The following is a 12,711-nucleotide window of genomic DNA, read 5'->3' as shown; positions in this document are numbered from 1 at the left end:
CCTTCCCGGTGGTTGTGGAGGACGAGCCCAGGGCTGAAATGTTTGAGCTCCTGGACTATCCTTCTCCACCTAAGGAAGCGTCCACTGTTCCCTTGCACCATGTCCTGAAGAAGACATTGCTTGCGAACTGGACCAAGCCATTAACTAATCCCCACATTCCCAAGAAGATCGAGTCCCAGTACCGGATCCATGGGGACCCAGAGCTGATGCGCACTCAGTTGCCTCATGACTCTGGAGTTGTGGATTTGGCCCTAAAGAAGGCTAAGAGTTCTAGGGAACATGCTTCGGCGCCCCCGGGCAAGGACGCTAGAACCTTAGACTCCTTTGGGAGGAAGGCCTACCATTCCTCTATGCTCGTGTCCAAGATCCAGTCTTACCAGCTCTACACGAGCATACACATGCGGAATAATGTGCGGCAGTTGGCGGGCTTGGTTGATGCTCTTCCCCCTGAGCAAGCCAAGCCTTTTCAGGAGGTGGTCAGGCAGCTGAAGGCGTGCAGAAAATTCCTGGCCAGAGGAGTTTATGACACTTTTGATGTTGCGTCCAGGGCCGCTGCTCAAGGTGTGGTGATGCGCAGGCTCTCATGGCTGCGTGCCGCCGACCTGGAGAATAGAATCCAGCAGCGGATTGCGGACTCGCCTTGCCGTGCGGATAACATTTTTGGCGAAAAAGTCGAGCAGGTGGTAGAGTCTCTCCACCAGCGGGACACCGCATTCGACAAGTTCGCCCGCCGGCAGCCTTCAGCTTCTACCTCTACAGGTAGACGATTTTTCGGGGGAAGGAAGACTGTTCCCTATACTTCTGGCAAGCGTAGGTACAATCCTCCTTCCCGACAGCCTGCGGCCCAGGCTAAGCCCCAGCGCGCTCGCTCTCGTCAGCAGCGTGCGAATCAGCAAGGCCCCGCGGCTCCCCAGCAAAAGCAAGGGGCGAGCTTTTGACTGGCTCCAGCAGAGCATAGCCGACATCCAAGTGTCAGTGCCGGGCGACCTGCCTGTCGGAGGGAGGTTGAAAGCTTTTCACCAAAGGTGGCCTCTCATAACCTCCGATCAGTGGGTTCTCCAAATAGTCCGGCAAGGATACACCCTCAATTTGGCCTCACAACCTCCAAATTGTCCACCGGGAGCTCAGTCCTACAGCTTCCAGCACAAGCAGGTACTTGCAGAGGAACTCTCCGCCCTTCTCAGCGCCAATGCGGTCGAGCCCGTGCCATCCGGGCAAGAAGGGCTGGGGTTCTATTCCAGGTACTTCCTTGTGGAAAAGAAAACAGGGGGGATGCGTCCCATCCTAGACCTAAGGGCCCTGAACAAATATCTCGTAAAAGAAAAGTTCAGGATGCTTTCCCTGGGCACCCTTCTCCCCATGATTCAGCAAAACGATTGGCTATGCTCTCTGGACTTGAAGGATGCCTACACACACATCCCGATACTGCCAGCTCACAGACAGTATCTGCGATTTCAGCTGGGCGCACGCCACTTCCAGTACTGTGTGCTACCCTTTGGGCTCGCCTCTGCGCCCAGGGTGTTCACAAAGTGCCTAGCTGTGGTAGCAGCGGCGCTTCGCAGGCTGGGGGTGCACGTGTTCCCATATCTCGACGATTGGCTGGTGAAGAACACATCCGAGGCAGGAGCCCTGCAGTCCATGCAGATGACTATTCGCCTCCTGGAGCTACTGGGGTTTGTGATAAATTACCCAAAGTCCCATCTTCTCCCAGTGCAGAAACTCGAATTCATCGGAGCCCTGCTGGATTCTCGGACGGCTCGCGCCTATCTCCCAGAGGCGAGGGCCAACAACTTGTTGTCCCTCGTCTCGCGGGTGCGAGCGTCCCAGCAGATCACAGCTCGGCAGATGTTGAGATTGCTGGGCCACATGGCCTCCACAGTTCATGTGACTCCCATGGCCCGCCTTCACATGAGATCTGCTCAATGGACCCTAGCCTCCCAGTGGTATCAGGCCGCTGGGGGTCTAGAGGACGTGATCCACCTGTCCACGAGTTTTCTCGAATCCCTGTATTGGTGGACGATTTGCTCCAATTTGACTCTGGGACGTCCCTTCCAAATTCCTCAGCCACAAAAAGTGCTGACCACGGATGCGTCCCTCCTGGGATGGGGAGCTCATGTCGATGGGCTTCACACCCAAGGAAGGTGGTCCCTCCAAGAAAGCGATCTACAGATCAATCTTCTGGAGTTGCGAGCGATCTGGAACGCTCTGAAGGCTTTCAGAGATCGGCTGTCCCACCAAATTATCCAAATTCAGACAGACAATCAGGTTGCCATGTACTATGTCAACAAGCAGGGGGGCACCGGATCTCGCCCCCTGTGTCAGGAAGCCGTCAGCATGTGGCTCTGGGCTCGCCGTCAAGGCATGGTGCTCCAAGCCACATATCTGGCAGGCGTAAACAACAGTCTGGCCGACAGGTTGAGCAGGATTATGCAACCTCACGAGTGGTCGCTCAATTCCCGTGTGATGCGGCAGATCTTCCAGGCGTGGGGCACCCCCCTGGTGGATCTCTTCGCATCTCAAGTGAACCACAAGGTCCCTCAGTTCTGTTCCAGGCTTCAGGCCCACGGCAGACTGGCATCGGATGCCTTCCTCCTGGACTGGGGGGAGGGCCTGTTGTATGCTTATCCTCCCATTCCTCTGGTGGGGAAGACTTTGTTGAAACTCAAGCAAGACCGAGGCACCATGATTCTGATTGCTCCCTTTTGGCCGCGTCAGATCTGGTTCCCTCTTCTTCTGGAGTTATCCTCCGAAGAACCGTGGAGATTGGAGTGTTTTCCGACCCTCATCACGCAGGACGAAGGGGCTCTTCTGCATCCCAACCTCCAGTCCCTGGCTCTCACGGCCTGGATGTTGAGGGCGTAGACTTTGCCTCTTTGGGTCTGCCAGAGGGTGTCTCCCGCATCTTGCTTGCTTCCAGGAAAGACTCCACTAAGAGAAGTTACTTCTTTCATTGGAGGAGGTTTGCCGTCTGGTGTGACAGCAAGGCCCTAGATCCTCGCTCTTGTCCTACACAGACCCTGCTTGAATACCTTCTGCACTTGTCTGAGTCTGGTCTGAAGACCAACTCCGTAAGGGTTCACCTTAGTGCAATCAGTGCTTACCATTACCAAGTGGAAGGTAAGCCGATCTCAGGACAGCCTTTAGTTGTTCGCTTCATGAGAGGTTTGCTTTTGTCAAAGCCCCCTGTCAAGCCTCCTACAGTGTCATGGGATCTCAATGTCGTTCTCACCCAGCTGATGAAACCTCCTTTTGAGCCACTGAATTCCTGCCATCCGAAGTACTTGACCTGGAAGGTCATTTTCTTGGTGGCAGTTACCTCGGCTCGTAGAGTCAGTGAGCTTCAGGCCCTGGTAGCCCAGGCCCCTTACACCAAATTTCATCACAACAGAGTAGTCCTCCGCACTCACCCTAAGTTTCTGCCAAAGGTTGTGTCGGAGTTCCATCTGAACCAGTCAATTGTCTTGCCAACATTCTTTCCCCGTCCTCATTCCTGCCCTGCTGAACGTCAGCTGCACACATTGGACTGCAAGAGAGCATTGGCCTTCTATCTGGAGCGGACACAGCCCCACAGACAGTCCGCCCAATTGTTTGTTTCTTTTGATCCCAACAAGAGGGGAGTGGCTGTAGGGAAACGCACCATATCCAATTGGCTAGCAGATTGCATTTCCTTCACTTACGCCCAGGCTGGGCTGGCTCTTGAGGGTCATGTCACGGCTCATAATGTTAGAGCCATGGCTGCGTCGGTAGCCCACTTGAAGTCAGCCACCATGGAGGAAATTTGCAAAGCTGCGACGTGGTCATCTGTCCACACATTCACATCTCATTACTGCCTGCAGCAGGATACCCGACGTGACAGTCGGTTCGGGCAGTCAGTTCTTCAGAACCTGTTTGGGCTTTAGGATCCAACTCCACCCCCCGAGGGCCCTGTTTGTTCTGTTCCAGGCTACACTCTCAGTTAGTTGGTAAATTTTTTTCTCCGAGGACAAGCAGGCTGCTTGTTCTCACTGATGGGTGACGTCCACGGCAGCCCCTCCAATCGGAAACTTCACTAGCAAAGTCCTTTGCTAGCCCTCGCGCGCCCGCGCGCACCGCGCATGCGCGGCCGTCTTCCCGCCCGAAACCGGCTCGAGCTGGCCAGTCTTCTTTTGTCCGCACTCGGTACGGTCGTGTTTTCGCCGTGTCGAGCCCCGGAAAGTCGACCTCGCGCGTCCAATTTGTTTTGAACGTGTTTTTTTCCTTCGGGAAAGCTTTGTCCTAGTCGGGAAGTGCTCCGGAAACCCCCCGTCGGGTTTCGTGTAAATCCTCCCCGTACTTCCAGCTTTTTGCCCCGGTAAGTTTTCTTTCGTCGTCGGGGTAGGCCTCTTTTCGGCCTCGGTCGAGATTTTTTCTCCCTCTAAATTTGGTGCTTCAAATTTCGCCATTTCGGCTTTTGATTTCGCCGGCGTGATTTTTCCGCCCATGACATCGAAGCCTTCCAGCGGCTTCAAGAAGTGCACCCAGTGCGCCCGGGTTATCTCGCTCACTGATCGACACTCGTCGTGTCTTCAGTGTCTGGGGGCCGAGCACCGCCCTCAGAACTGCAGTCTGTGTTCCCTGCTTCAAAGGCGGACTCAGGTAGCGAGACTAGCCCAGTGGAACGTGTTGTTCTCGGGCTCTTCGTCGGCATCGGCACCGGGATCTTCGAGTGCATCGACGTCGTCAGCGTCCAGACCTTCTTCCTCGGCCGCCCCTGCATCGAGTGCATCGAGGCATCGGGCCTCTGCATCGGCGCCGAGACATCGGATAGCTGCATCGACGTCGGTGGTACCAGGACCTCGTCTGCTGATGTCGTCGGACGGTGGTGCATCGGGTGGAGTGCAGGTGAGGGCTGTCCATTCCCCTGCTGGTGGCGGTGAGCCCTCGGGTGGGTCTCCGCCTACCCTGAGGGCTCCTGCGGTACAGCCCCCCCGAGATCGACCTTCTTCAGTCTCGGCCCCGAGGAAGCGACGGATGGATTCGACGTCCTCCTCGTCGGTGCCGGGGAGCTCCGGTGACATGCTTCGGAAGAAATCGAAGAAGCATCGACACCGGTCTCCTCCCCATGTCGGCACCGAGAGCTCTGGGTCGCCGAGGGATTCGGCACCCAGCAGGCATCGGCACCGAGAGGACCGCTCACCCTCTGTTCAGGAGGTGTCGATGCGCTCCGCTCTGGACAGCCCGGAACAGCCTCCACGCCCGGAACAGGTACTGACGTCGACGCCTGCATCGACCTCTCAGCCTTTCTCTGCAGCCGCTCTAAACGAGAGCCTCCGGGCCGTTCTCCCAGAGATTCTGGGAGAGCTGTTGCGCCCTACCCCTCCGGTACCGGCGGTGCTTGCGCCACCGGTACCGTCGAGCGTGGCGCCGGCTGGCCCATCGCCCAGGTTGAGGTCCCCGACGTCGGTACCGCGTGCGGTACCGACCGCGGCCACCTCCCAGGAAGGCTCCCCGACTACGTCGGCGGAGGGAGCTTCGCCGATGCGGGCGAGGGAGTCTACCTCTCGACGCCCCCATCGTGGACGGGGTTCCACGGAGTCGAGCAGGGCGAGGTTGCAGACACAGGTCCGTGCACTTGTGTCTGACACCGAGGGTGAGGCCTCGTGGGAGGAAGAGGAAGATCCCAGATATTTCTCTGACGAGGAGTCTGAGGGTCTTCCGTCTGATCCCACTCCCTCTCCTGAGAGACAGCTTTCTCCTCCCGAGAGTCTGTCTTTTGCCTCCTTTGTCCGGGAGATGTCTACGGCCATCCCCTTCCCGGTGGTTGTGGAGGACGAGCCCAGGGCTGAAATGTTTGAGCTCCTGGACTATCCTTCTCCACCTAAGGAAGCGTCCACTGTTCCCTTGCACCATGTCCTGAAGAAGACATTGCTTGCGAACTGGACCAAGCCATTAACTAATCCCCACATTCCCAAGAAGATCGAGTCCCAGTACCGGATCCATGGGGACCCAGAGCTGATGCGCACTCAGTTGCCTCATGACTCTGGAGTTGTGGATTTGGCCCTAAAGAAGGCTAAGAGTTCTAGGGAACATGCTTCGGCGCCCCCGGGCAAGGACGCTAGAACCTTAGACTCCTTTGGGAGGAAGGCCTACCATTCCTCTATGCTCGTGTCCAAGATCCAGTCTTACCAGCTCTACACGAGCATACACATGCGGAATAATGTGCGGCAGTTGGCGGGCTTGGTTGATGCTCTTCCCCCTGAGCAAGCCAAGCCTTTTCAGGAGGTGGTCAGGCAGCTGAAGGCGTGCAGAAAATTCCTGGCCAGAGGAGTTTATGACACTTTTGATGTTGCGTCCAGGGCCGCTGCTCAAGGTGTGGTGATGCGCAGGCTCTCATGGCTGCGTGCCGCCGACCTGGAGAATAGAATCCAGCAGCGGATTGCGGACTCGCCTTGCCGTGCGGATAACATTTTTGGCGAAAAAGTCGAGCAGGTGGTAGAGTCTCTCCACCAGCGGGACACCGCATTCGACAAGTTCGCCCGCCGGCAGCCTTCAGCTTCTACCTCTACAGGTAGACGATTTTTCGGGGGAAGGAAGACTGTTCCCTATACTTCTGGCAAGCGTAGGTACAATCCTCCTTCCCGACAGCCTGCGGCCCAGGCTAAGCCCCAGCGCGCTCGCTCTCGTCAGCAGCGTGCGAATCAGCAAGGCCCCGCGGCTCCCCAGCAAAAGCAAGGGGCGAGCTTTTGACTGGCTCCAGCAGAGCATAGCCGACATCCAAGTGTCAGTGCCGGGCGACCTGCCTGTCGGAGGGAGGTTGAAAGCTTTTCACCAAAGGTGGCCTCTCATAACCTCCGATCAGTGGGTTCTCCAAATAGTCCGGCAAGGATACACCCTCAATTTGGCCTCACAACCTCCAAATTGTCCACCGGGAGCTCAGTCCTACAGCTTCCAGCACAAGCAGGTACTTGCAGAGGAACTCTCCGCCCTTCTCAGCGCCAATGCGGTCGAGCCCGTGCCATCCGGGCAAGAAGGGCTGGGGTTCTATTCCAGGTACTTCCTTGTGGAAAAGAAAACAGGGGGGATGCGTCCCATCCTAGACCTAAGGGCCCTGAACAAATATCTCGTAAAAGAAAAGTTCAGGATGCTTTCCCTGGGCACCCTTCTCCCCATGATTCAGCAAAACGATTGGCTATGCTCTCTGGACTTGAAGGATGCCTACACACACATCCCGATACTGCCAGCTCACAGACAGTATCTGCGATTTCAGCTGGGCGCACGCCACTTCCAGTACTGTGTGCTACCCTTTGGGCTCGCCTCTGCGCCCAGGGTGTTCACAAAGTGCCTAGCTGTGGTAGCAGCGGCGCTTCGCAGGCTGGGGGTGCACGTGTTCCCATATCTCGACGATTGGCTGGTGAAGAACACATCCGAGGCAGGAGCCCTGCAGTCCATGCAGATGACTATTCGCCTCCTGGAGCTACTGGGGTTTGTGATAAATTACCCAAAGTCCCATCTTCTCCCAGTGCAGAAACTCGAATTCATCGGAGCCCTGCTGGATTCTCGGACGGCTCGCGCCTATCTCCCAGAGGCGAGGGCCAACAACTTGTTGTCCCTCGTCTCGCGGGTGCGAGCGTCCCAGCAGATCACAGCTCGGCAGATGTTGAGATTGCTGGGCCACATGGCTTCCACAGTTCATGTGACTCCCATGGCCCGCCTTCACATGAGATCTGCTCAATGGACCCTAGCCTCCCAGTGGTATCAGGCCGCCGGGGGTCTAGAGGACGTGATCCACCTGTCCACGAGTTTTCTCGAATCCCTGTATTGGTGGACGATTTGCTCCAATTTGACTCTGGGACGTCCCTTCCAAATTCCTCAGCCTCAAAAAGTGCTGACCACGGATGCGTCTCTCCTGGGATGGGGAGCTCATGTCGATGGGCTTCACACCCAAGGAAGGTGGTCCCTCCAAGAAAGCGATCTACAGATCAATCTTCTGGAGTTGCGAGCGATCTGGAACGCTCTGAAGGCTTTCAGAGATCGGCTGTCCCACCAAATTATCCAAATTCAGACAGACAATCAGGTTGCCATGTACTATGTCAACAAGCAGGGGGGCACCGGATCTCGCCCCCTGTGTCAGGAAGCCGTCAGCATGTGGCTCTGGGCTCGCCGTCAAGGCATGGTGCTCCAAGCCACATATCTGGCAGGCGTAAACAACAGTCTGGCCGACAGGTTGAGCAGGATTATGCAACCTCACGAGTGGTCGCTCAATTCCCGTGTGGTGCGACAGATCTTCCAGGCGTGGGGCACCCCCCTGGTGGATCTCTTCGCATCTCAAGTGAACCACAAGGTCCCTCAGTTCTGTTCCAGGCTTCAGGCCCACGGCAGACTGGCGTCGGATGCCTTCCTCCTGGATTGGGGGGAAGGTCTGCTGTATGCTTATCCTCCCATTCCTCTGGTGGGGAAGACTTTGTTGAAACTCAAGCAAGACCGAGGCACCATGATTCTGATTGCTCCCTTTTGGCCGCGTCAGATCTGGTTCCCTCTTCTTCTGGAGTTATCCTCCGAAGAACCGTGGAGATTGGAGTGTTTTCCGACCCTCATCACGCAGGACGAAGGGGCTCTTCTGCATCCCAACCTCCAGTCCCTGGCTCTCACGGCCTGGATGTTGAGGGCGTAGACTTTGCCTCTTTGGGTCTGCCAGAGGGTGTCTCCCGCATCTTGCTTGCTTCCAGGAAAGACTCCACTAAGAGAAGTTACTTCTTTCATTGGAGGAGGTTTGCCGTCTGGTGTGACAGCAAGGCCCTAGATCCTCGCTCTTGTCCTACACAGACCCTGCTTGAATACCTTCTCCACTTGTCTGAGTCTGGTCTGAAGACCAACTCCGTAAGGGTTCACCTTAGTGCAATCAGTGCATACCATTACCAAGTGGAAGGTAAGCCGATCTCAGGACAGCCTTTAGTTGTTCGCTTCATGAGAGGTTTGCTTTTGTCAAAGCCCCCTGTCAAGCCTCCTACAGTGTCATGGGATCTCAATGTCGTTCTCACCCAGCTGATGAAACCTCCTTTCGAGCCACTGAATTCCTGCCATCCGAAGTACTTGACCTGGAAGGTCATTTTCTTGGTGGCAGTTACCTCGGCTCGTAGAGTCAGTGAGCTTCAGGCCCTGGTAGCCCAGGCCCCTTACACCAAATTTCATCACAACAGAGTAGTCCTCCGTACTCACCCTAAGTTTCTGCCAAAGGTTGTGTCGGAGTTCCATCTGAACCAGTCAATTGTCTTGCCAACATTCTTTCCCCGTCCTCATTCCTGCCCTGCTGAACGTCAGCTGCACACATTGGACTGCAAGAGAGCATTGGCCTTCTATCTGGAGCGGACACAGCCCCACAGACAGTCCGCCCAATTGTTTGTTTCTTTTGATCCCAACAAGAGGGGAGTGGCTGTAGGGAAACGCACCATATCCAATTGGCTAGCAGATTGCATTTCCTTCACTTACGCCCAGGCTGGGCTGGCTCTTGAGGGTCATGTCACGGCTCATAATGTTAGAGCCATGGCAGCGTCGGTAGCCCACTTGAAGTCAGCCACCATGGAGGAAATTTGCAAAGCTGCGACGTGGTCATCTGTCCACACATTCACATCTCATTACTGCCTGCAGCAGGATACCCGACGTGACAGTCGGTTCGGGCAGTCAGTTCTTCAGAACCTGTTTGGGCTTTAGGATCCAACTCCACCCCCCGAGGGCCCTGTTTGTTCTGTTCCAGGCTACACTCTCAGTTAGTTGGTAAATTTTTTAGGTCAATCTCAGTTATGTCCTCGCCGTTGCGAGGCCCAATTGACCAATGTTGTTGTTTTGAGTGAGCCTGGGGGCTAGGGATACCCCATCAGTGAGAACAAGCAGCCTGCTTGTCCTCGGAGAAAGCGAATGCTACATACCTGTAGAAGGTATTCTCCGAGGACAGCAGGCTGATTGTTCTCACAAACCCGCCCGCCTCCCCTTTGGAGTTGTATCTTCCCTTGAAGTGTATTGTCTTGCTACATACTGGACTGGCCGGCTCGAGCCGGTTTCGGGCGGGAAGACGGCCGCGCATGCGCGGTGCGCGCGGGCGCGCGAGGGCTAGCAAAGGACTTTGCTAGTGAAGTTTCCGATTGGAGGGGCTGCCGTGGACGTCACCCATCAGTGAGAACAATCAGCCTGCTGTCCTCGGAGAATACCTTCTACAGGTATGTAGCATTCGCTTTAGGTCAATCTCAGTTATGTCCTCGCCGTTGCGAGGCCCAATTGACCAATGTTGTTGTTTTGAGTGAGCCTGGGGGCTAGGGATACCCCATCAGTGAGAACAAGCAGCCTGCTTGTCCTCGGAGAAAGCGAATGCTACATACCTGTAGAAGGTATTCTCCGAGGACAGCAGGCTGATTGTTCTCACAAACCCGCCCGCCTCCCCTTTGGAGTTGTGTCTTCCCTTGAAGTGTATTGTCTTGCTACATACTGGACTGGCCGGCTCGAGCCGGTTTCGGGCGGGAAGACGGCCGCGCATGCGCGGTGCGCGCGGGCGCGCGAGGGCTAGCAAAGGACTTTGCTAGTGAAGTTTCCGATTGGAGGGGCTGCCGTGGACGTCACCCATCAGTGAGAACAATCAGCCTGCTGTCCTCGGAGAATACCTTCTACAGGTATGTAGCATTCGCTTCTCCTGCTTATACTTAAAGCGGTTTACAAACAAACGTGCACAAAATCTAACACATAACTAACTACTCACTAATCTAGACTTCCAGGTACTCAGCCTAAGTAATCACATCATTAGATCATCAATGGCTTGTAAAAACAAATGTATGAATATTCAGCAACAGAACTGCTATCTTGTGAGGGATCCCTGCAAATCCTTTGTTTTACAATTAGGAATTGTTCTACTATGAATTCAAGCATCTATTTGCATCAGGCAGCAATACTAACAGGCAAAAAAGAAAAGACTAGATAAACTGACAATTAAAATAAGCCTAATCAAGATGTCTTAACATTGTTTCTTTCTTATTGTCAAAACCAAGGTGTAGCAAAATGATGAATTTTCCTGCATATGAATTATAAGAATATTTCCTGAAGTTTATTTCTCTACTTTGGCTAGCAGGTGGTGCATGTTTATGTTTAAAGTTGTTATAGAAATACTACTCCTTCTTTAGTTTAACACAGAGAAGAGGTAACTTGCAGTGATGTGGCCAGCTATTTTTAAAGTACGTTGTTCTGGGCTCAGATTGGCCCAGGAGCTCAAATTCAGCTAGGATGTACTGGCTTGGTCTCCAGTCTTAGCCAGGGAGAAGAGAGAGAAAGATCTCTTTGCCGAGACCCTGTGAACTGTTATATATGATAACCTGTGAGCAGCTATATGTCCTGAACTCCCCAGGTACTATTTACTGTAGATAGTAAACAAATGTTTAGAGTGTTAAAATTGATCCATATTTCAGTTACCTGTTATTGTTTTCTGATCGCACCTTTTCTGTTCATTGTTCTAATTTTTCATGACAATAAGCATTTTTAGTTTGTCTCCGATTGTCTGGATTGGCTAAGAATCCTGGTGGTTTGTGTGTTGGGTCTGTGGGTGCTTTCTAGGAACTGTGGGACCACTGGGATTGTGCCCCAGTAACCTAGGAATCACTGGGTATAATTTGTGAGAGACTCGCCCAGAAGCGGTTGAGACCTAGTTGGTGACAGGAGTGTGCTAGTGTAAAGTACAAGCGGCAGGTGCAGGCGGACCTGAGCTGTATTGGGGATAGACCCTCTAAGTGGCTGCGGGGTAGCCCCAGGTGAGTGGCTAGGCATTTCATGACACAAGGTTTGGTGTAAGGCAGGACTCTGAGACTTGTTATCATTGTCCAGTTTTTTATTGAAAAGAACTAGCCCTATCAGCTTTAATTTAGCCCTTTCTCCTCCCTTATGCTGCAGCTTGTGGTTCTAGAAGAGGAGGTAAAAGCCCTGAATGAGCGCTTGTACCCTTCAGATCCTGGAGGAAAAGAACAAAATGGAGAGGTGGCAGCTGCAGACATTGCCCAGTTGCAGGCGCAAAATCGAGAACTGGAACAGCAACTAGCTGAGAAAAACAAGGTGAGCATTCTGCTATTGAGAGGGTTGGCAGTACCCCTCGGATTTCACTGCAGAAGAATGCATTTCACTGAAATTCCTTGAAATTGACCCTGACTGTCAAAAGGCCTATAACTTCAGTATGTGCTGCTCTAATTGGTCTTCTAAACCCATTATTCATTTTTAGCACATGAAACCTGTGATTTTGTTTAAACAATTTTTATTAGAGTTTGCAATGAATACATCCACAACACTGAACATTGACTAACATCTGAAGAAACCAGAATTCAATGCTTTCCTCTGCCCCCCACCAACATCTGAAGAAACCAGAATTTGACCCTTTACCCCGCCCCCCCACCATCTGAAGAAACCAGAATTCAACCCTTTCCCTGCCTCCCCCACCAACAACATACCTCGCTGTAATTCACGTCAGTGGATCAACTGCGGAAGCCTGTACTCTTATAGCCCCTGACACTCTCAAGGAAGCAGAACTATATCAACAACACTGACCCCAAACCTCCTCCTCCTCACCCTGCTTCATACAGCATAGGTCATCACCTCTTGGAACAAACCAGAACAGTACAGGAACCATCTATAACTACAATTTATTCAAAACCAGGCTGCACCTGCAAGCTGACAATATTTTGCAAATATCCATTCCAAATCTGTGAAAATAATTTCTTATGTTTATGATTA

General features: G+C 53.6%; 1 protein-coding gene across 3 annotated transcripts in view; it reads left to right on the top strand.

Annotated features, from left to right (window-relative positions):
* Window positions 1-12,711, top strand: part of GOLGA1 (golgin A1) — a 125,057-nt gene that overhangs the window by 85,834 nt on the left and 26,512 nt on the right. For all 3 annotated transcript variants that reach the window (XM_030207391.1, XM_030207388.1, XM_030207390.1), the window contains one exon: window positions 11,881-12,039. In XM_030207391.1, the coding sequence (XP_030063251.1) occupies window positions 11,881-12,039 (159 nt within the window). The remainder of the gene's footprint in view (window positions 1-11,880; window positions 12,040-12,711) is intronic.

This window comes from Microcaecilia unicolor, chromosome 6 (genome assembly GCF_901765095.1).
Source record: "Microcaecilia unicolor chromosome 6, aMicUni1.1, whole genome shotgun sequence".
In the NCBI taxonomy this organism is placed as follows: Eukaryota; Metazoa; Chordata; class Amphibia; order Gymnophiona; family Siphonopidae; genus Microcaecilia; species Microcaecilia unicolor.
This window is presented reverse-complemented; position numbering and strand designations above follow the sequence as displayed.